At 42.3% G+C, this 24847-nt stretch overlaps 3 protein-coding genes and 1 pseudogene across 3 annotated transcripts in view; 1 reads left to right on the forward strand and 3 right to left on the reverse strand.

The window, feature by feature from the left end:
• Positions 1–296, reverse strand: part of LOC139408065 (dynein axonemal heavy chain 8-like) — a 58143-nt gene extending 57847 nt beyond the window's left edge. Inside the window, exon 1 of the mRNA XM_071151882.1 lies at positions 141–296. Within this exon, the coding sequence (XP_071007983.1) occupies positions 141–296 (156 nt within the window). The remainder of the gene's footprint in view (positions 1–140) is intronic.
• Positions 297–2881: 2585 nt separating this feature from the next.
• Positions 2882–6428, forward strand: LOC139407346 (3'(2'),5'-bisphosphate nucleotidase 1-like; annotated as a pseudogene).
• Positions 6429–7565: 1137 nt separating this feature from the next.
• Positions 7566–23406, reverse strand: LOC139407345 (serine/threonine-protein phosphatase PP1-beta catalytic subunit-like). Its single transcript, XM_071151057.1, has 8 exons — positions 23162–23406; positions 18231–18362; positions 17199–17429; positions 16943–17047; positions 16789–16860; positions 16548–16699; positions 9255–9389; positions 7566–9165 (listed from the first exon to the last, which is right to left on the reverse strand). Exons 1-8 carry the CDS (start codon positions 23211–23213, stop codon positions 9061–9063), a joined length of 984 nt encoding a protein of 327 aa, XP_071007158.1. The 5' UTR covers positions 23214–23406; the 3' UTR covers positions 7566–9060.
• Positions 23407–24491: 1085 nt separating this feature from the next.
• Positions 24492–24847, reverse strand: part of LOC139407858 (phospholipase B1, membrane-associated-like) — a 38030-nt gene continuing 37674 nt past the window's right edge. The window contains exon 42 of the mRNA XM_071151728.1: positions 24492–24843. Within this exon, the coding sequence (XP_071007829.1) occupies positions 24577–24843 (267 nt within the window). The 3' untranslated portion in view covers positions 24492–24576. The remainder of the gene's footprint in view (positions 24844–24847) is intronic.

The raw sequence follows: 24847 nt of genomic DNA on the forward strand, positions 1-24847 counted from the left end.
GTATTATACTATGAAGTGATAGCAGCTACAATTGTGACTTTGTGAGCACATAGGCCTGGGCAGCTGAACCTTCATTGAGCAAGTTCTCATCACTTCTTGTTCTCAACTCAAATTCCTCCATGACTATTCATCCAACAGACCTGCTTCTCCTTCATGGTCTCCTGCACAGCCTGGACACAACTACCAGATCGATGGAACTTGCTGCCCCGCCGGCCTACAGCACCTCGATCTGTGGGCATGTTGTCAGCCATGGGGCTAGGGTCACCTGTGCTATCTGGGTGACTGGTTCCACTCATCTTTTCATCTGCAAGGATGTGATTCAGGAGTCAGGAAAACATAGTCAATCAACAAAATCGGGATTTTGGCTAGAAGATAGGTCTGTTGCTTTATTTGAAGGGATGATAAATGTCAGAAAATAAGAAATTCCAGATTAATCAGGAAAAATCCCATCCCTGCACTTGAGGACTACCTTTAGATTGTTGGTAATAATAACGTTAATTTAACTAGCTTTATTGAATGATAGGGGTCACTGGTAATGTTAGTGTCAATGATTTAAATATACACTAGATCACAAATAGTGATACTGAATTGGTGGCTGTGTTGTAGCCACCATGTCTCCATCTTGGCACTCCCCACAAATGTAAAAAATATTTTTGGACGTTATAGAAATTAATTGATTAATGTCTACATTTATTTTTGTCACATTTATTCTATTACAGAAACCTTAATGCATACTTTAAAATTACACTGCATTCGGAAAGTATTCAGACCCCTTGACTTTTTCCACATTTTGTTACATTACAGCCTTATTCTAAAATTGATTAAATCATTTTTTTTCCACAATACCCCATAACGACAAAGCGAAAACAGATTTATTTTTTAAATGTCTGCAAATGTATACAAAATTAACTGAAATATCACATTTACATAAGTATTCAGACCCTTTACTCAGTAGTTTGTTGAAGGACCTTTGGCAGCGATTACAGCCTCGAGTCTTCTTGGGTATGAAACTATAAGCTTGGTACACCTGTATTTGGGGAGTTTCTCCCATTCTTCTCTGTAGATCCTCTCAAGCTCTGTCAGGTTGGATGGGGAGCGTCGCTGCACAGCTATTTTCAGGTCTCTCCAGAGATGTTAGATCGGGTTCAAGTCCAGACTCTGGCTGGGCTACTCAAGGACATTCAGAGACTTGTCCCCGAAGCCACTCCTGCGTTGTCTTGGCTGTGTGCTTAGGGTTCTCGTCCCGTTGGAAGGTGAACCTTTGCTCCAGTCTGAGGTCCTGAGCGCTCTGGATCAGGTTTTCATCAAGGATCTCTCTGTAGTTTGCTCCGTTCATCTTTCCCTCGATCCTGACTAGTCTTCCAGGCCCTGCCGCTGAAAAACATCCCCACAGCATGATGCTGCCACCACCATGCTTCACTGTAGAGATGTTGCCAGGTTTCCTCCAGACGTGAGACTTGGCATTTAGGCCAAAGAGTTCAATCTTGGTTTTATCAGACCAGAGAATCTTGTTTCTCATGGTCTGAGAGTCTTTAGGGACCTTTTGGCAAACTCCAAGCGGGCTGTCATGTGCCTTTTACTGAGGAATGGCTTCCGTCTGGCCACTCTACCAAAAGGCCTGATTGTTGGAGTGATGCAGAGATGGTTGTCCTACTGGAAGGTTCTCCCATCTCCACAGAGAAACTCTGGGGCTCTGTCAGAGTGACCATCGGATTCTTAGTCACCTCCCTGACCAAGGACCTTCTCCCCTGAATGTTCAGTTTGGTTGGGCGGCCAGCTCAAGGAAGAGTCTTGGTGGTTCCAAACTTCTTCCATTTAAGAATGATGGAGGCAACTATGTTCTTGGGGACCTTCAATGCTGCAGAATTTTTTTGGTACGCTTCCCCAGATCTGTGCCTCGACACAATCCTGTCTCGGAGCTCTACATAAAATCCCTTCGACCTCATGTCTTGGTTTTTGCTCTGACATGCGCTGTCAACTGTGGGGCATTACATAGACATGTGTGTGCCTTTCCAAATCATGTCCAGTCAATTGAATTTACCACAGGTGGACTCCAATCAAGTTGTAGAAACATCTCAAGGATGATCAATGGAAACAGGATGCACCTGAGCTCAAATTCGAGTCTCATAGCAAAGGGTCTGAATACTTACATTAATAAGGTATTTCTGTTTTTATGTTTAATACATTTACAAAAATTTCTAAAAGCCTGTTTTTGCTTCATCATTATGGAGTATTTTGTGTAGATTTATGAGGATTTTTTGTATTTAATCCATTTTAGAATAATAAATAATAAATTAAAATTGTAAAAATGTATAAAAACATTTTCCATGAAATTACTAATGTTAAGCTACTGTCCGCGCTACAACAACAACACACTTAAAAACATGAAACTAACATTAACGTTATCTATGTAATGTTAGCTAGATAAAGGTATCTAACGTTAGCTAGGTAATGCGTATGACAATTACCAACAATACATTAGCTAGCCAACGTTTGTTAACGTTAGCATAACGATCAGGTTGCACCATTAACACCTGTATGTAACATTATGTTTGGCCAGTTGAACTTGTTAAATAAAAGGTACATAAACATTGTCTCAGCTAATTTACTGGCTGTTGTTTTAATATTCAAACTAAAATACATTAAAATATCATAATTACCGTTTAGCCCGTTTCAGCAGGTTGACTCCATTATTTCAGAACAAATTTTCAAAATCCAACTGCCACTCTCTCGAGCTACAGCCTAAGGCTCGCGATCGAACATGCATGATACAACCGGCTCGAGCATGAATCCGTCAGGCACTTGGACCCATAATTTCTTGCTACTGCTGAGATTGCTTAACATTTCCTGGTATTCCAGGATATACATTTACGACCAGTCCTGAGCACTAACATCTACAGTAGACACTAGTAAGTACCATTCTCTTCTTTCATGGAGATAACGTTAGCTAGCTATCGTGGTAGCTATAAGTGCATTGGTAATCTTCAGGGAAAATAGTGTCTTCAGTGCTGTTATGTTATTATTAGCTCAATGGAGATTGCTTTCGATATTAACTAGATACGATTAGCTAGCTAGCTAGCTAACCAGCACTGCAGACTTGTGACACTTGTTAGCTAGCTAGTTGTCTAATGGATGGGGAATAGAAGTTAGAGAATAGACTGATTTGCTTCAAAATATCAGCAGGTTTCAAGCAGTAGCACTATAATACACACACAACTAGCTAGTAACCTTTGGCAGTTGGGTACTCTGTGGAATCATAGACATATACTTAGTTTCAATAAATGAGCCTTATGCTTGTTACTGTAGCTTAGGGGTAGGCAACTCTGTTCCTGGAGTGCGGACGATACTGCAGGATTTTGTTCCAACTAGGCACCACACCTGACCAACTGAGCTAATTGATCAGTTCAATGGTTGCCTAAATTCAAAACACCTGGTCTTCCAGGACGGTTAAATTAAAAACATGAAGTGCATGCGGCACTCCAGGATCAGGGATGCCTGCTGTAGCTACTTAATTGTGTGTGTACAGATAGTCTATAAGTGCTTAAAGGTGTGCTTTAGCCCAAGTAATGCTGACAGCACAAATACTGTCCATTCTCCTACAGGTAGAGGGTGTGTTGATTCATTCAGTTGACTAACGTGAGTGATCATATAGGTCTATATGCCTTGAGGGTACATAGTGTATATATTATTTTCTCTGAGCTGTACACTTTTGTATCTCTCCTTCCATCAGCAATGTCGGGAAATCCAGCAGTGGTGATGCGTTTGGTGGCTTCGGCTTACGCAGTGGCAGAGAAGGCAGGAGCTATCATACGGAGGGATCGTGGAAAAAGTTGGACTTCCTGAACGCAGAGTGGGGCAAAGTGCTGAATTGAGGGAGATTGATAGACAGTGAGATGGAGGCTGAATGTTGTTTATAAATGATCTCTCACTCTCTCTTATGTGGACAGACGGGGGCTAACGATCTACAGACACTGGCAGACAGGCTGGTCCAGCAGAGCATATGTGCCCCCCCTATCCAAAAGCTTCCCCAAAATCACCATCATCGGAGAGGAGGTGGGTGTGTATAACATCAGGTATTGAGCTTAAGGGTTGCACTATTGTCTGTGGCAAGTGAACTCAGCAGTCGGGCAAGTTGAGGTTGCCCAAGGTGATTATTATTTTTTTAAACAACAAAACTTCAAAGTTTTCCAGGAAGCCTAAAACGGATCTTTCTGGTTCATCCCTATTGTTTAAGTGAAAGATGGACAATTTATGGCAGCTGGGTAAATTGTGGTTGCCCCATTTAGATAGGTTATTAAATATTTTTTTCTAACATTGGGGCCACACTGGAAGTGTAACTTTTAGTCAGTGGGAGCAGAGCGCTAGCCGCTATGTCAGATTGCTCTCAGGCGTGAGCTGCGCTTAGAATTCTTGAAAATAGAACCAGAACTTACTTTTACACTGGAGCAGCGCAAGCCTTTCAATGAGCTGGCATGCTTACGCCAGTTTTCTCTGAAATTAATTGGAGTGTCTCACACTCTGCAAAAGTTATGCGTCCGATGTAGCAGGCCAGTAGAACAGATTTTTCTGCTTCCTCCCTGTTGTTTAAGTGCCCTCCCTGCAGTTTTGTGTGTAAACAAATGTTATTTTACATTTTCAGGAAAGTGACTAATCTTTGGGCAACCTAAAAATACAGCTGACTTGTCCGATTGGCAAGTATTTTCAGACCTTAATGTAAATCCATGCAACTTGCATGAATAGGATCTGAATACGATCTAATGTTACTGACCAATTCATTTTGATGTAAAGATTAGAGTACACAACACATGTTGCACAACATCCCTGTCTTAACAGTGAACATCTCTCACATCAGGATCTGCCAGAGGAGGCTGTCAAAGAAGACCTGGTTGAGAGCAGTCAGTCTGAAGAAATCCTACAAGTCCTGTCCATTGGAATACAGTGCCCTGAAAGAGGAGGTGAGACGCAGGGACTTCAGAGCTGAAACTGAAACCTACTGTACTGATTTGGATCATTTTCTGGGTACTGACTTCTCATTCCAGCTGTGTTTCTGTGTTTGAATGTCCCGGTGTCTGAATTTTAGCTGGTTGTGTGGGTCGACCCCCTTGATGGCACTAAAGAATACACTGAAGGTAAGCTTACTACGGCATTATTATTTTGCCAGTCTTTTGTTTAGATCACTCATTACAGGCTTCCAACACACACCCTCGATTACTACCAGGTATTTCAGTGTCACTCTTCTCTTACACTTCCTCTTAGACCTATGCATTGTCCTCTTTGACAAAAACCTGGGGAACATTTAATTCAGTCATCTCCTAATCATCAGTGCTGATTCCCTTTTTCACTCTCTCTCCTGTTATCCCTGCTGAGCAGCGGCCAAGTGTCTTTACCTGCCACATCAGGTCCAGATGTGTCATACGGGGTCGGACGCCCAGCTTCTCAGCACGACTCTCCGTATGGTGACACTGTACTGATCGGCATTTCATATGGAGGGAAGGCCATTGCCGGGGTCATCAACCAGCCCTTCTTCAATTACCAGGTACCAACAAGTGATCGACGACAAATAATATTTTTGCCTTATACCCTCTCACCTATCAGGGCACGTTGAGTAGGGAGAAAACATTTTAGAAATAGGGAGCTAACAAATTCTTCATTTTCAGTTGCAAATCATTTTGCTACATTGTGCCCAATTGAACACGACCTTGGTCCGTGAGTGTGTAATGCCCTGTGTTTTGTATCCACAGTTGGGGACGGAGACAGCAGACATGTGGGGAATGCCAGGACTGGGCGCCTTTGGGTTCGAGCTACAGGAGGTTCCGGGTGGCCGCCGCAGTCACCACGACCCGTTCCCACAGCAACAAACTTGTCACAGATGCCATGGTACCTCATGATGTGATAAGTTGGCAGAGCAGGAAATAAAGTGAAATGAGAAGGTATGGTGGGGGTACATAGGTAAACATCAATAAAATGTCTTATTTCTCTGAACCCTTTCTTTGTGTAGATTGTTCAGCTTGTGGAGGGGAAGGCCTCAGCCTGTGTCTTTGCCAGTCTAGGAACTAAAAAGTGGGACACTTGTGCCCCTGAAGCCATCCTGCATGCATTAGGAGGTAAGCAACATCCTCTTGATCATACTGAAAGTACCTCTAATGAGTAATGAAAAAATAAGTGTCTACTGTTTTTTTTCTTTCTTGTCCATCCCTCTGCAGGTAAGCTGACAGACATGCATGGCAGTGCGTTGTGTTACGATGCTAATGTTAAGCACATGAATTCTGCTGGGGTGCTGGCCACACTACGCAACTTCCAGTACTACACCAGCAAAGTGCCCCAGTCAGTCCTGCAGGCCCTGATTGATAAATATAATTTACAACTCTGTTATTGTCCAAAAACACTGCCAAATTAAAACATTTCTAGCACCTAGTCATAAATGGAATGTTTTAATTTCCATAATTACTTGTATAAAATAATCTACGTTGTACCCCAAAGTAATTAATCTTGAGACAAACAATAACTAGTAATGCGGCATACTTCAAGAAAGGTTCAAATCTCAACTTTCTGGTAAAAATTGTAGTCACTTGACACAAGCAGAACAAATAAAATGTGGTATTTCCAATTCAAAACTATGAACAAGGCTTGAAATGACATGCTTTCTAAATATAGTATAACCACAAAAATGGCCAACAAAAGTGAAATCTTATAGTATGTTTAATGTTAGAAAATATACACATTCTAAAGGTCTCGATTAAAGCGTCTGAACCGGTTGGCTGTGAACGTCTGAGCACTAGTTTGGCTTCCTTAACGCGTTTGGAACTCACCTTAATCTTGTCAGTCTGACTTTTGTTTAAATTCAAAGTATTATTTTAATGGCTATAAATCAATCTGTGCTATAGTGATAAAACCACTCATGCTACGTTATCTAAGGATTGCAGGCATGTGGCTGTGCATTAGGGTTCAGCCAGGAGTTGAACAGTCAGAAGAGGGAATTAAATTGTAGGAGGAACATCCCAGCACCAAGTGGTTTCAGATTTCACATTCTACTTTACACAGGCTCAGAAAATATACCACTGTGTCTTTGGGAAGCAGGGCTATTGCTCAATGCAAGCCATTTAGATCTACGGCGTCCACATAAATGAAAATGTCAGTCGGAACCCGGTAACAGAACCACGCTGGTCCCCTGAACAGGGGACATTACATCTGAGGTCATGAGTGTAAAAAAAAAAATGTTTTACTGTATAGATACTTTTGGGCTACAAAAATCATGCCATGTTTGACACTTCTGGTAAAGAATCACATTTGTACAAAATATTTCTAAACAGCCCAGACTGATTCATTACCCAAATGAATGGCACAATAATCATGAAACTGACATAGTAGGCCAAGGGTGCCTTCAAAACATATGAAACGCATGTCCAAATGATTTGATAAAACTGCTGATCTACATTTACAATTGGTTGACAGATATGTCATTATTACCTTTGATGGACAGTGGAACAACACTAGGCCCTCCAACACTGCTCCCATTGAGTAGCTGCGTTTTAAGGCAGCCCAAAGAATAATGACAGACACGAGAGGCAGGGTCAACAGCACTGTTCCATTTATTCCATTCAAAGAGTGAAACGAAAATTTTACAAATCTCAAAACTGTTTAAAACACTGAGTTTCCAACTTAGATCAGAACAAGGCAAAGGGCGAGATATAGCCAACTTCAAAAACCTAAAATATTATTTGAATATTCCTTAGTAAGCTCATTAGTTGGATGACAATTCTGAACCAGATATTGGAATCATCTCCTCTTGAAAAGGTACACATACTGTATTCACTATTCGCGTTCTGATGCCTTGCTGGTCGTTGACATCGTCAGCCTCTTTCGGCTGTCCTAAGATCTACCACTAGGGGGTAGCAATGTCTAAGTAAGTGATCCAGCTACAAAGTGCCATCTCGGCCTCACCCCGAGCTTGGTAAGCATGTGCTTGACCCCCGTGTGATGTAATATGCCATGTTTACAAGAACTGCAGGGGCAATGGGGAATGCTGAAAACAGCTTGTGTAAAGTTAAAAACTTGTAATCGTCTAGTGGGGCCAACTGGCCGTGTTTGAGAAATAATATTCAACACCAATAGAAATCCGGTGCCTTTGACTCTTGCCTTAACTTTCCAAGCCACCACCATCTATCTATACAGGCACACAGTTAAAGCAATGTCCATAAACAGTCTTCAGCAATTGAAGCAGGTTCGGTGGATACGAGGAGAGGGCTGGTGTGATGGACAAGATTGATTCAAAACCAACAGGCATTTTAAACACCCATTTGTTGTGAACCCTTTGAGTTGAGGACACATGACCTTAACTGTACTAGTTGTTAACTGTTAACATTTATACACAGTTAAAAATGTACAGAATGTGTATACAATACATGCCTAGTGTGTATATGTCATTTTGTATGGTTTTGATAATATGCATTTGTACAAGTACTTTCAAAGTTGTTAATAGTTCATTAGTGTCTCCATAAAGAGAGAAATTTGAGTCCAACGGGGTGAAAATGACTTGCTCCAAACTCAAGAGGCTAAACCATTCCACTCAGTTACTGTAGCCAAAACAGCCAATGTTATTAGTAATATTGTGAGAAGGTTACACATTAGCAGGGTAAATTGTGAGACTGGGTGGAGAGGATCACTCACATTATTGGTCTTGAAGAGTCAAGGCTGGGGTAAAGAACCCAACTCACTCACGCACGCACACACTCATATTATTTTTTCTATACCTGAAGGCAGAAAAGCGTCCCTTCAGAATGCATTGCCCCTTTCCACAAAAGGTGTGTATCGTATTGCTGCACCTTAGCAACCCATTTCATAGCATTGAAAAACCACATGTCACTATTAATAAAAATACCAACAAACAAGCAAAGAAAAAAAATACGTTCACAGCAAAGATTTAATATTTTACACATGAAATAGGTGAGTGGGGGTCAGGGGGGCTAGAGCGCTTCCCATAGATGGGAGGGAGGGGACAGGACGTTGCAGGGGGCAATAGAGGAAATGGTGCAAGGAGGAGGCGAGATGGGGGCCAGGCGCTCACCTCTTCTTTGGGGCTTGGGCAGTACGAGGCGGGGTTACAGGGCGTCCCGTGTTCACTCCCCCATACTGGTACTTAGCTTTTTTCTCTGACGGCTTCAAAATCTGAGAGAGAATGTATTAATACTTAGTGTTAACAGCACTGGGAGACTCATCCACAGTGAGTGAGTGTGTGCGTGCGTGTTTGTTCTCACCTGAAAGGAACACATGAGGGACTCATCCACGCTCATCATGCCCCCAGCGTTGTCAAACTCCCCGCAGTAGTTGGGAGCTGAGAACAGCGTCACCAGCTGCCGTTTGGCAAAGAACTCATAGCCGTCCTCAACAACCTTCAAGTACAGAACAACACTTTTAAGTTAACGAACATCCTTTAGAGGTTCATCCTAATGAACATAGCCCTCAGTATCTCATGCATCCTAATGAACAGTGGTGTAAAAATACTTTAAATGTACTACTTTAGTCTAGGGTATTTTTTACAACTTGACTACATTCCTAAAGAAAATGATTATCTCCATACATTTTCCCCGACATCCAAAAAGTACTCCTTACATTTTGAATGATTAGCAGGAATAGAAAAGTCGAATTCACACACTTAAAGAGAACATCCCTACTGCCTCTGATCTGGCGGACTCACTAAACACATGCTTTGTTTGTAAATTCTGACAGTGTTGGAGCGTGACCCTTGCTATCCGTAAATGAAGGAAATTATGCCATCTGGTTTGCTTAATATAAAGGAATTAGACAATATTTACACTTTTGATAGTTAAAAAGTATATTTACAACCAAATACTTTTAGACTGACTTCAGTATTTTACTGGGTGACTTACTTGAGTCACTCTATTAAGGTAGCTTTACTTTTACCACCACTGCTAACGAACCAATAGCCTTCAGTATCTCATACATCCTAACGAACCAATAGCGCTCAGTATCTCATACATCCTAACGAACCAATAGCCCTCAGTATCTCATACATCCTAACGAACCAATAGCCCTCAGTATCTCATACATCCTAACGAACCAATAGCCCTCAGTATCTCATACATCCTAACGAACCAATAGCCCTCAGTATCTCATACATCCTAACGAACCAATAGCCCTCAGTATCTCATACATCCTAACGAACCAATAGCCCTCAGTATCTCATACATTCTTTTGAACCAATAGCCCTCAGTATTAGGTCCGGGACAATAACAGTATCGATACTTGTTAGTATCATTGCAAAGAAACACACAAAACAAATTCAACTTCTTTAGGAAAACAGCCCAAATGTTGGAAACAAACACCATTATGTTGTCAGTAGGGTTGCACAAAATAACAAATGACGATTTTTGGGGCCGGATATTGCAATTGTGATTTTCAAACACTTGCTAATTTCATAAGACATGGTTAAAACAAGTGTCCAGGTAGAGAAGATCACTTATATATTTATATCATATGAATACATTCTGTGCTAACTGAATACAAAACCAAATCCCCCAAAAAATTGTTGAAGATATGAGACAGGATTATTTCACCTACATATTAACAAACACATAAACATGACGAATAGTATGCTATAAGTGCAGCACTTATTAATTCATGACTAACATTGAGCCCCTATTTTCTATACTACCAAAAGTATGTGGATACCTGCTCGTCAAACATCTCATTCCAAAATCATGGGCATTAATATGGAGTTGGTCCCCCCCTTTGCTGTTATAACAGCCTCCACTCTACTGGGAAGGCTTTCCACTAGATGTTAGAACTTGCTTTCATTCAGCCACAAGAGCATTAGTGAGGTCAGGCACTGATGTTGGGCAATTAGGCCTGGCTTGCAGTAGGCGGTCCAATTCATCCCAAAGGTGTCGATGGAGTTGAGGTCAGGGCTCTGTACAGGCCAGTGAAGTTCTTCCACACTGATCTCAACAACCCATTTCTGTATGGACCATGTTTTGTGCACGGGGGCATTGTCATGCTGAAACAGGAAAGGGCCTTTCCCAAACTGTTGCCACATAGTTGGAAGCACAGAATCATCTAGAATGTCATTGTATGCTGTAGCGTTAAGAATTGCCTTAATTGGAAGTAAGGGTCCTAGCCCGAACCATGACAAACAATCCCAGATCAAACTTTGCACTATGCATTCGGGCAGGTAGCGTTCTCCCGACAAACCCAGATTTGTCCATCGGACTGCCAGATGATGAATTCATCACTGCTCCAGAGTCCAATGGCAGTGAGCTTTACACCACTCCAGCCAACGCTTGACATTGTGCATGGTGATCTTAAAAACTTGTGTGCAGCTGCTCGACCATGTAAACCCACTTCGTGAAGCTCCCGACGATCAGTTATTGTGCTGACGTTCCAAACTGCCTCTGGAAGCAACTCGGTAGTTAGGGTTGCAAAGGGTCGGAAACTTTCCGGTAAATTTCAGGAATTTTTCTGGAAATTTTCCATGGGAAGTTAAGCCCGGGAATTTGGGGAATTGTGTTTAAAATCATCAAACGTTATAACTTAACAGTGAACCTTTTTTGTGGGATACACATAAGGAAATTCTAGGTCTTGTGGCATATTTTGGTTAAACTAACCTCAATTCAATGGAATTGCAACCCTCTTCATGCATAGTGCATTTGTCCATCACATGTGCAGTGCATTCGTCCATCACACATACAGCTGATTCAAGATCTTGCACACTAATGAGATGCTACTGAGCCCACACTACTACACTGAGCCAAAGAGTACAGTCGTGGCCAAAAGTTTAGAGAAAAACACAAATATTAATTTTCAAAGTCTGCTGCCTCAGTTTGAATGGTGGCAATCTGCATATACTCCAGAATGTTATGAAGAGTGATCAGATGAATTGCAATTAATTGCAAAGTCCCTCTTTGCCATGCAAATGAACTGAATCCCCAAAAAACATTTCCACTGCATTTCAGCCCTGCCACAAAAAGACCAGCTGACATCATGTCAGTGATTCTCTTGTTAACGAGGACAAGGCTGGAGATCACTCTGTCATGCTGATTGAGTTCGAATAACAGACTGGAAGCTTCAAAAGAGGGTGGTGCTTGGAATCATTGTCAAATCAAATCAAATTTTATTTGTCACATACACATGGTTAGCAGATGTTAATGCGAGTGTAGCGAAATGCTTGTGCTTCTAGTTCCGACAATGCAGTAATAACCAACAAGTAATCTAACTAACAATTCCAAAACTACTGTCTTATACACAGTGTAAGGGGATAAAGAATATGTACATAAGGATATATGAATGAGTGATGGTACAGAGCAGCATAGGCAGGATACAGTAGATGGTATCGAGTACAGTATATACATGAGGTGAGTATGTAAACAAAGTGGCATAGTTAAAGTGGCTAGTGATACATGTATTACATAAGGATGCAGTCGATGATATAGAGTACAGTATATACGTATGCATATGAGATGAATAATGTAGGGTAAGTAACATTATATAAGGTAGCATTGTTTAAAGTGGCTAGTGATATATTTACATCATTTCCCATCAATTCCCATTATTAAAGTGGCTGGAGTTGAGTCAGTGTCAGTGTCAGTGTGTTGGCAGCAGCCACTCAATGTTAGTGGTGGCTGTTTAACAGTCTGATGGCCTTGAGATAGAAGCTGTTTTTCAGTCTCTCGGTCCCAGTCCTTCCTCTGTCAACCATGGAAATGTGCCGTCATCATTGCTTTGCACAAAAATGGCTTCACAAGCAAGGATATCTCTGCCAGTAAGATTGCAACTAAATCAACCAGTTATAGGATCATCAAGAACTTCAAGGAGAGCGGTTCAATTGTTATGAAGAAGGCTTCAGGGCGCCCAAGAAACTCCAGCAAGCGTCAGGACCGTATCCCAAAGTTGATTCAGCTGCAGGATCGGGGCACCACCATTACAGAGCTTGCACAGGAATGGCAGCAGGCAGGTGTGAGTGCATCTGCACGCACATTGAGGCGAAGACTTGGAGGATGGCCTGGTGCCAAGAAGGGCAGCAAAGAAGCCACTTCTCTCCAGGAAATACATCAGGGACAGACTAATATTCTGCAAAGAGTACAGGGATTGGACTGCTGAGGACTGGGGTGAAGTCGTTTTCTCTAATGAATCCCTTTCAGATTGTTTGGGGCATCCAGAAAAAAGCTTGTCCGGAGAAAACAAGGTGAGCAGTACCATCAGTCCTGTGTCATGCCAACAGTAAAGCATCCTGAGACCATTCATGTGTGGGGTTGCTTCTCAGCCAAGGGAGTGGGCTCACTCACAATTTTGCCTAAGAACACAGCCATGAATAAAGAACGGTACCAACACATCCTCTGAGAGAAACTTCTCCCAACCATCCAGGAACAGTTTGGTGACGAACAATGCCTTTTCCAGCATGATGGAGCACCTTGCCATAAGGCAAAAGTGATACCAAGTGGCTTGGGGAACAAAACATCAATATTTTGGGTCCATGGCAAGGAAACACCCCAGACCTTAATCCCATTGAGAACTTGTGGTCAATCCTCAAGAGGTGGGTGGACAAACAAAACCACACAAATTCTGACAAACTCCAAGCATTGATAATGCAAGAATGGGCTGCCATCAGTCAGGATGTGGCCCAGAAGTTAATTGATAGCATGCCAGGGCGGATTGCAGTGGGTCTTGAAAAAGATGGGTCAACACTGAAAATATTGCCTCTTTGCATCAACTTCATGTAATTGTCAATAAAAGCCTTTGCTTGTAATTATACTTCAGTATTCCATAGTAACATCTGACAAAAATATTTAAAGACACTAAAGCAGCAAACTTTGTGGAAATTAATATTTGTGTCATTCTCAAAACCTTTGGCCACGACTGTACATGCTTTCTAGTAAGTTTTGATTAAATGCAAGTAAAACTAAATGCAAGTAAAACTAAATGCATGCTATTCAACCGATCATTGCCCACACCTGCCCGCCCATCCAGCATTACTACTTTGGACGGCTCCGACTTAGAATACGTTGATAACTACAAATACCTAGGTGTCTGGCTAGACTGTAAACTCTCCTTCCAGACTCACATTAAGCATCTCCAATCAAAAATTAAATCTAGAATTGGCTTCCTATTTCGCAACAAAGCATTCTTCACTCATGCTGCCAAACATACCCTCGTAAAACTGACCATCCTACCGATCCTTAACTTCGGCGATGTCATTTACAAAATAGCCTCCAACACTCTACTCAGCAAACTGGATGTGGTCTATCACAGTGCCATCCGTTTTGTCACCATACTACCCACCACTGCAACCTGTACGCTCTCGTTGGTTGTCCCTCGCTTCATACTCGTCGCCAAACCCACTGGCTACAGGTTATCTACAAGTCTCTGCTAGGTAAAGCCCCGCCCTATCTCAGCTCGCTGGTCACCATAGCAGCACCCACTCGTAGCACACGCTCCAGCAGGTATATCTCACTGGTCACCCCCAAAGCCAATTCCTCCTTTGGTCGCCTTTCCTTCCAGTTCTCTGCTGCCACTGACTGGAACGAACTGCAAAAATCACTGAAGCTGGAGATTATTATTTATTTATTTATTTTCTAATGGAAGGATTTATTCATTTGCAATTATGTCTACTTATGATAAGGTAAAAGGTTTACATATGATATGGTAAATATATCCAATGCAAAAAACTACATTTAAATGGTATTAATATTAATTTGTATATTTTCATTAATTCACATATATTCCCACGGAAAGTTTCCACCTCTGAATATTCCCCAAAATGTGCAACCCTACTCGGTAGTGAGCGTTGCAACTGTGAGCTTGTGGGGCCTACCATTTCGCGGCTGAGCTTTTGTTGCTCCTAGATGTTTCCACTTCACAATAACATTGCTTACAGTTGACCGGGGCAGCTCTAGAACTGACTGACCTAGGACGGTGCCAAGTTGAAACTCACTGAGCTCTTAAGTAAGGCCATTCAACTGCCAATGTTTGTCTATGGAGATTGCATGGCTGTGTGCTGGATTTTATACACCTGTCAGCAGCAGGTGTGGCTGAAATAGCTGAATCCGCATACTTTTTTTTATGTATCTATATACACACACAAAAGTAAGTGTGTATATATAGTATATTACCATTATGAGTAATTAAATAAGCTAAGTTAGTTATTTATTCAGGCAGCCATAGGCTGCAGATAGAATAGGAAGCTTATGATTGAGTAATTATGTACCCTGAACAAAAATATAAACGCAACATGTAAAGTGCTAGTCCCATGTTTCATGAGCTGAAATATGAGCCCAGAAATGTTCCATAAGCACAAAAAGCTTAAAGGTAATAACATGTTGTGCACAAATGTGTTTACATCACTGTTAATGATCATTTTATCCTTTGTCAAGATAATCTATCCACTTGACAGGTGTGGCATATCAAGAAGCTGATTAAACAGCATGAACATTGCACAGGTGCACCTTGTGCTGGGGACAATTAAAGGCCACTAAAATGTGCAGTTGTCACAATACAATGCCACAGATGTCTCAAGTTGAGGGATATTGCAATTGGCATGCTGACTGCAGGAATGTCCATCAGAGCTGTTGCCAGAGAATTTAATGTTAATTTCTCTACCATAAACAATGTACAACGTCGTTTTAGAGAATTTGGCAGTACATCCAACCGACCTCACAACCGCAGACCACATGTAACCATGTCAGCCCAGGACCTTCACGTCTGTAATAAAACCCTTTTGTGGCAAAAAACTCATTCTGACTGGCTGGGCCTGGCTCCCCAGTGGGTCGGCCTGGCTCCAGGCTCAACCATGGCTGCGCTACTGCCCAGTCATGTGAAATCCATAGATTAGGGCCTAATGAATTTATTTCAATTGACTGATTTCCTTATATGAACTATTTGTCATGTTGCCTCTTGCTGTCACCACAACTCTGAGGCACTTTTTGCACAGCACTTGCATTTGGTTGACATTGGTTTGCCTGTCGCTAAAATACTGCCAAATCACTGAAGATGTGCTCTTTGGCACCAAATCAACGTTCATTAGCACTAGCAGGACTCATTTTTCCGACACACTGAGGTCAAGCCACAGAGTTTCTAAACATCCTACTGTACGGTCTTTGGTGAAGCCCTTTCTCTTCTCATCACCATCTAACTGCGCGCCTGAAACAGGGATGCTTGTGATTCGCCTGCATGTGCACGCCATGCAGAGTGAGAGAGCCCGCTTGTGATTGGTCAGCATCCTTTGTGCATGTAGAGTGAATGCGCATCTCATTGGAGGAGGTACCATAGTGTAGTTTGTTGTATTAATGAAGTTTCAAAGAAAAGAGAAAAATCGCAGCCTCTTGCGATATGGATAGTGAGTGCATGTCAATTTCGCACTTACGATTTTAATTTGATTAAATCGTGCAGCCCTATCATCCAGTCACATTTATTTTCCAAGTTTCAGCACACAATGTTTTACATACAGCAGGTTTTAAAGGTCTTCTTCCTGTTGCGATACTGGTATCGTCACAGCCCTACTCAGTATCTCCTACATTGTTTCAGTATAAAGGCTCTACCTGGTGGGCTCTGCAGATGAGGTCCAGGTCGTGGCGGTTGAGGAACTTGCTGACCACGTCGGCCCCAAAGGTGAAGGAGACGCCCCGGTCGTTTTCCCCCCAGCCCTGCACGTCTTTGTCTGGATCTGACCACAGCAGGTCACACAGCAGGCCTAGCACAGAGAAGGCACGGTCAGCACAGTCAGAGCCGGTCACAAATATATCACAAAACATGTAACTCCCGACACACACGTTAACACACCTGTGTCAGGGACATCAGTGGGCCTCATGATGCGTCGGATTTGCTCCATGGACTGCAGATCAGGAGAGAGACCTGAGGAAAATGGATGATTGTTAATGAATAATATTTAAAATAATAGGGATTGAATTGATAGAAAAGCCCCCATGCATACTACCTCCATGGCAGCAGAAGATCTTCTCATCGATTATAGCGGCAATGGGCAAACAGTTGAAGCAATCTGTGAAGGTCTTCCACAGCTTTATGTTGAATCTGCGTTTGCCTGAGGAACACAACATAGAACGGACATGGAATTATGCTAAGAATTAGTAAAGATCACAAAAGCAATACTATTATGGATCCTCCATCCTCATGGAGAAAGATAACTGATTCAGCGTGTGTGTATGTGTGTGTGACACTGCTTCCGGTCTTACACTCGTCATAGAAACCGTAGATGCGGTTGATGGAGGCACATTCGTGGTTTCCTCTGAGCAGGAAGAAGTTCTCAGGGTATTTGATCTTGTAGGCCAGCAGTAGGCAGATGGTTTCCAGGGACTGCTTGCCTCGGTCCACATAATCCCCCAGGAACAGGTAGTTAGCCTCCGGGGGGAAGCCCCCGTACTCAAAGAGCCGCAGCAGGTCTGTGTACTGGCCATGAATATCACCTAGAGAGAGCAGAGGGGTTGGGAGACGACCATTATTTGATGTGCCCTTTATTTTACCAGGCAAGTCACATTGAGATTGACATTGCCTTTCTTTTTTAAAGTGCACCCTGGACACCTGGAAGGAGTGGAGAAGAGAGTGAGTGACTAGACTTGAGCCAGATTGTGTCCTTGCTGGAAGGGAGATGGCCCCATCCGGCAGAGCCGCAGACACTCGAGGGAGACAGCATTTATATCCTCCTGCTCTACTTACTGAGCTAGGCCTTTGTCTCTCCAATGTGTTATCCTATCCTCTCCTTTCTCTCTGACATTTTGGCTTAAAGACAACTGTGTGTGGTAAGGATAGTGCCAGAACCATAAAAATGTATAGAATGGTATGGATAGTGCCAGGACACAAGTGAATTTATAGGCATCTGTGGTTTTATTTGCCTGAAGATTTCTATGAAGACAGGTATGGGTACCTGTTTATAGCTTCATAATTCTGTATTTTATTCCATGAGTTTTAATTTCCTTATTTTTAACTCTATCATTGGGAAAGAGCTAGTAAGTAAGCATTTCATGGTGAAGTCTACACCTGCTATATTCGGCACATGACAAATAAAATGTCATTTGATTTAGGTAGGCTTCTGGACAGCTTTCTTGGCCATGTAAAATCACTCACCTTAGGCCTACATCAGCTTTTTATATTTTTCTAACCCTGGAATGACTCATTTCTCATATGCTATTTGTGCTCTAAGATACACAGAGCGAGAGAGACAGCTCCAGAGTAAAGATAGAGCAAGCGGGAGAAGTAATTGTACTGACCACAAATTTTGAGCGGCGCCTCCAGCTCCAGTAGGATGGGCTGGCTGAGGAAGATCTCCCGGGACTTGATGCACAACCCCCGCACCTCCGCCTCCGTCATCTGGACTATCTTCCCTGGACGGCATCCTCGCACTTGACAAAAAGATAGGGCGATCAATCATCACAACCATGAGTCATGACCCTGCTCTCCATTGTAATCATGCCGACTTTGTTTCACATTCTTTTATGGTCTTCAAATCAGTGCAGAATATGAAACCACCGTGTAAGTCCTAAAAGAAGAAACACAAGTCGGACCAAATCCTTTTGATATCGTTGCAAAATCTCAAATTTCAATGTAATTTCATTCAGATCATCAGATGGCATAGATTTACACTTTGACCAATAATAATAATAACACTGTTGAAACAAAAACAACTTCCAAGGCCCTAACCGATTTCTAATAGGATGACGACTACCGCATACCTAATGGACATTTAGAAAAGGCCTTCTGCTCGACTTCACAAATGACAGAGGATTGCAGGTCACAGCCATTTGACTTTCATTAACAGTAATCGATTGGCTAATGGTTTTTAGGGAGTCACCGAGTAAACCTCCCGGCTAGGACGTGGATGACATTGAGTTGGGATTTTTATTTTATTTTTAAGGCTTGCCATTTCGGGTTCAGCAATGTGCTGGCAACATGAAAGGAGTGAGACAGCAAGTGATTGTCACTGCTGCTGTGTGCAGTGTTCCAAGTGGGGATAAAGTGTCTTGAAAGCGTGTTATGTATAACTTGATGGTAAAATGCTTTTTATTAATTCATAATATGTATTATTTTGGCTAATAAATACAGATGAGGCTGACTGTATTTTTTGTAAGTTTCAAGTTAAAGTCACGTGCACAAATACAGTGAAATGCCTGTAAACCCAAAAATGCAGTAATCAATGTAGTACTTCAAAATAACAACAGTAGGACAAAAACACAAGAAATAAAAATAACACAAGAAAGTAAAAAGCTATATACCAGGGTCAGTTCCAATAGCATATTTAGACTGAACAAAATTGTTAAAACGCAACAATTGCAACGGTTTCACTGAGTTACAGTTCATATAAGGAATTAGGCCCACCCACTTGGGAGCCAGGACAACCCATCTCTAAAACGAAGTTGAGGCAGCTTATGGTAGAGAAATGAGCATTCAATTATTTGGCAACAGCTCTGGTGGACATTCCTGCAGTCAGCATGCCAATTGGACACTCTCTCATAACTTGAGACATCTGTGGCATTGTGTTTGGCATTGTGTTGTGTGACAAAACTGCACATTTTAGAGTGGTCTTTTATCGTTTACAGCACAAGGTGCACCTGTGCAATGATCATGCTGTTTAATTAGCTCCTTGATATGCCACACCTGTCAGGTGGATGGATTATCTTGGCAAAGGTGAAATGCTCATTAACAGGGATGTAAACAAATTTGTGCACAAAATGTGAGAGAAATCAACTTTTCTAATGAAACATGGGACCAACACTACATGTTGCCTTCACATTTCTGTTCAGTGTAAAATGTGCTGGGCTATTGGAGTGATAGATATACTTTTGTCCGTGTAGTATATGGACACCCTTTCAAATTAGTGGATTCAGCTATTTTAGCCACACTCGTTGTTGACAGGTATAAAATCCAGCACACAGCCATGCAATTTCCATAGACAAACATTGGCAGTAGAATGGCCAGTACTGAAGAGCTCAGTGACTTTCAATGTGGCTCTGTCATAGGATGCCACCTTTCTAACAAGTCAGTTCAGCACTGGTCAACTGTAAGTGCTGTTACTGTGAATTGGAAACGTCTTGAAGCAACAACGGATCAGCCACTAACTGGTAGGCCACACAAGCTCACAGAACGGGACTGCCGAGAGCTGAAGCACAGTGCACAAAAATAGTTTGTCCTTGGTTGCAACACTCACTATTGTGTTCCAAGCAACATCAGCACAACAACTGTTAGTCGGGAGTTTCATAAAATGGGTTTCCATGGCCGAGCAGCCGCACACAAGCCTAAGATAACAATGCAAAACGTCAGCTGGCTGACACCATTGGAATCTGGAAACACATTCTCTGTAGTGATTAATCACACTTCACCATCTGGTAGTCCATTGGCCAAATCTGGGTTTAGCGGATGCCAGGAGAGGTTGACGATGCCAACTAGATGCCAACCAGAGGATGACTGATTAATCGGCATTTCAAGTTCATAACAATCGGTAATCAGCATTTTTGGACGCCGATTACATTGCAATCCACAAGGAAACTGCGTGGCAGGCTGACCACCTGTTACGCGAGTGCAGCAAGGAGCCAAGGTAGGTTGCTAGCATTAAACTTCTCTTATAAAAAACAATCAATCTTCACATAATCACTAGTTAACCTAGTAATATCAACCATGTGTAGTTAACTAGCTTGTCCTGCGTTGCATATAATCAATGTGGTGGCTGTTGCTTTATCATCGAATCACAGCCTAGACTGCATCCAATCTGCTGAGTAGAGTGTTGGAGGCTATTCTGTAAATGACATCGCCAAATTAATGTATCGGAAGGCTAGTCAGTTTTACGAGGGTGTTTGGCAGCATGAGTGAAGGATGATTTGTTGCAAAATAGGAAGCAGATTCTAGATTTAATTTTGGATTGGAGATGCTTAATTTAAGTCTGGAAGGAGAGTTTACAGTCTAGCCAGACACCTAGGTATTTGTAGTTGTCCACATATTCGAATTCAGAACCATCCAGAGTAGTGACACTGAAGGGGCGGGCAGGTGCGGGCAGCGAAGAGCATGCATTTAGTTTTACTTGCATTTAAGAGCAGTTGGAGGCCACAGAAGGAGAGTTGTATGACATTGAAGCTCGTCTGGAGGTTGGTTAACACAGTGTCCAAAGAAGGGCCAGAAGTATACAGAATGGTGTCGTCTGCGTAGAGGTGGATCAGAGAATCACCAGCAGCAAGCGCGACATCATTGATGTATACAGAGAAAAGAGTCGGCCCGAGAATTGAACACTGTGGCACCCCTGTAGACTGCCAGAGGTCCAGACAACAGGCCCTCCGATTTGACACACTGAACTCTATCTGAGAAGTAGTTGGTGAACCAGGCGAGGCAGTCATTTGAGAAACCAAGGCTGTCGAGTCTGCTAATAAGAATGTGGTGATTGACAGAGACGAAAGCCATGGCCAGGTTGATGAATACAGCTGCACAGTATTGTCTCTTATCGATGGCGGTTATGATATCGTTTAAGACCTTGAGTGTGGCTGAGGTGCACCCATGGCCTGCTCGGAAAGCAGATTGCACAGCAGAGAAGGTACGTGGATTTCAAAATGGTTGGTGATGTGTTTGTTAACTTGGCTTTCGAAGATCTTAGAAAAGGCAGGGTAGGATAGATATAGGTCTGTAGCAGAGAGGGTCCAGATGGTCTAGCCCGGCTGATTTGTAGGGGTCCAGATTTTGGAGCTCTTTCAAAACATCAGCTATCTGGATTTGGGTGAAGGAGAAATGGGGAGGCTTGGGGAAGTTGCTGTGGGGGGGTGCAGGGCTATTGACCGGGGTAGGGGTAGCCAGGTGGAAAGCATGGCCAGAAGTAGAAAAAATGCTTTTTGAAATTCTCAATTATAGTGGATTTATCAGTGGTGACAGTGTTTCCTAGCCTCAGTGCAGTGGGCAGCTGGGAGGAGGTGCTCTTATTCTCTATAGACTTTAGTGTCGCAGAACGTTTTGGAGTTTGTGCTACATGATGCAAATTTGTGAGTTGCTTTGTGAGGTTTTAAATGTCACAGCCATTTATGTAAATACCAGCTGAACAGTACCAGTGGCCTGGCTTTGGCCCCAAGTTAGAGCAAGAGCAAGGTCCACACCAACCATGGGTTCCGGGCCCATGTAGATGGAAACAGAAATGTCTGAGCCTTTTGGGTTAAACACCAGGGTAAATCCTGTATGGAAATGCGCCATCATTTCATTGTCACACCCCATCATTCACTCCTTAACATCACCTTGATTGTTTCGAAATGAATTAATTATGAGAAAAGAAACCAAGACTATGAAGGCTAACGTTAGGGAAATTATAATCTTGAAAATGTTCCATAGGTGAGTTCTGCCCAGAAATAAAACGCTCGGGTACATATCAAACATTGAGAGCGGTTACTGTAGAGTTAAACAGACTACTGATGCGAAACTGAATAGCCAACAAGAGGGCAGTTAAAATTAATGTTAGGACTGTTTGAGTTGACGGATACTAGATTTTTTTGTGTACTTGCTATACATACCGATTACAGACATTCTTAGCTACTTCGCCAACAACCGAATAGCCCCTAGGCGTGTATTGAAAACAAATGTTAATGTAAAGTTATTAGTTAGCTTGCACTCAACACGGACTGCGGTCTGCTCGCAAAATCCCCTCTCCCATCAAGGTGTAAAAACTCACGTTAGCGAGTTAGTCGGTAGCTAGCCACTAAAATGTCTACAAAAAAAACAGCAACATCCCTAACTTGAGCTAAATGGTCAACATCTATTTAACTAGTTGGCTAACTTAGTTGGCTAGCTAGTTTGGTAAGCTAGTTAACGTTGTCAATGGCTTGCATGACAGCGCAACACAAATCAAACATATCATTTTGAAAATAAATGTGTTTTCTCTTCGACATGTCTAGTCAGCTAGCTAGGGTGGCTAGCTAGTTGCTGTTAAAATTGTAGCTAGCTCAAACTAGATAGGGTACCTAGCTAATGCTAGCCACTGACACTGTACTTTATTGAACCACCTTCCTCTGACGCGCTAACGTTAGCTAGCTATCTCGCAAACTCAACTGGCCAATGCCAAATATGAGGTTACATTCGTGTTTTGACACCTGAAAATAACATGACATCATGTTACACGTGTAAGTACTGTCTCCACCATATAACCGCAAGGTTAATTGCAAAATAACATGATATATCATACCTTCAAGCAATCGGGAGATGATGCTGTCAACGTTGAGCTCGCTTTCCGCCATTTTCTTCAAAAAACTGAAAACTACTACGCAGAGAGAACTATCTCCTACTCACCACCCGGGGTCGTGGTTTACTACTGTACAGTACAAACTATTTATTTATTTAATTTTTTATTTAACCTATATTCAACCAGCTGGCCAGTTGAGAACAAGTTCTCTTTTACAACTGCGACCTGGCCAAGATAAAGCAAAGCAATGCGACACAAACAACACATTTGTTGTGGGCAGTGGGCAGCGGGCACAGTGCAGTGGGCAGCGGGCACAGTGCAGTGGGCAGCTGGGAGGAGGTGCTCTTATTCTCCATGGACTTTACAGTGTCCCAGAACTTTTTGGAGTTTGTACTACAGGATGCAAATTTCTGTTTGAAAAAGCTAGCCTTTGCTTTCCTAACTGCCTGTGTATATTGGTACCTAACTTCCCTGAAAAGTTCCATATCGCAGGGGCTATTCGATGCTAATGCAGTACACGGCTACACCGTTTATTTAGGTTCAGTCAGGGGTTCTGTCTTTTGGCAAAGATTGTAACCACTAACCAGCTAACTAGATTTTGTATTTGTATGTGATCGAACAAAGCCTTTGACTTGTTTCTTTACCTTATATGGAAGCTGACCTGCTTGATGACACAGTAAATTCAAAGTTAACAACATAATTAGGTGATATAACCAGTCCATTACTTTTATTGTGACCATCATATCACTACCACAGATACTGATAACTTTTCCTTTTGTATGTGGCTCTGTCAAATATTAAAATGGTGAGACCACTGAGGTATAATAAGAACGGGTGAGACTACTTGTGTCCCCTCAATGAAATAACCACCCTAGCCCCCTCCATGACAATGGTTTGTTCCTATTTCTATTGCAATACACTTGGTTTACATTGACCTCATCCTGGTAATTCGTAGGGGTTCACCTGATGCAATTGAAATACCCGATGACATATTTACTGAAAATGTATTGGTTGTGGTTAATACTAAGCTATTGTCCATGTCACGTAAAAAAAATATATACTGTATTTTCACACTCAGACTTATGGAATAGAATCTCTACAAGAAAGTATTTATTTATCGGTTGGTGAATGGAATGTTCATCAACAATGTTTATTGTTTAAATACCAAGGAATATGGTACATTCTTAGGAAATTCAAGGTGTACAAATCATACCTTATTCATAGGAAGAAAATATGCCATAACCAGTGTGTATTTACAAAACAATTAGCACATCTATTACATACTTTATATAAAATATGTTTGTTTGATGCAGTGCTATACACTCGTGTGTGTGTGTGTGTGTATGCATGTGTGTGTGCGCTTGTGCGTGTGTATTCAAGCCTTTGTGACCATCTCCAAACTCCCTCTCAGAATATCATTAGAAACCAGTCCCTTTCATCTCAATCAATCCCTCTACCATTTTCCTCTTACTCTGCCGTTCTCTGCAGGACATAAATAGCCAGGTGACTCCCCAGCCGATCAGTAAGCCGGTGATACCAAGCACCACAGGCACCCACACAGGCATGAAGGAGTCACACTGTGCCACAGGGTTTGGGGTGGTGGTGCCAGGGTTTGGGACAGGTGAGGTGGGGGTTACAGGTGGGCTTGGGAGGCTATTGACCTTAGTGAAGATGAAGGGTTGATCCTAA

Source organism: Oncorhynchus clarkii, chromosome 4 (assembly GCF_045791955.1).
Source record: "Oncorhynchus clarkii lewisi isolate Uvic-CL-2024 chromosome 4, UVic_Ocla_1.0, whole genome shotgun sequence".
Classification (NCBI taxonomy): domain Eukaryota; kingdom Metazoa; phylum Chordata; class Actinopteri; order Salmoniformes; family Salmonidae; genus Oncorhynchus; species Oncorhynchus clarkii.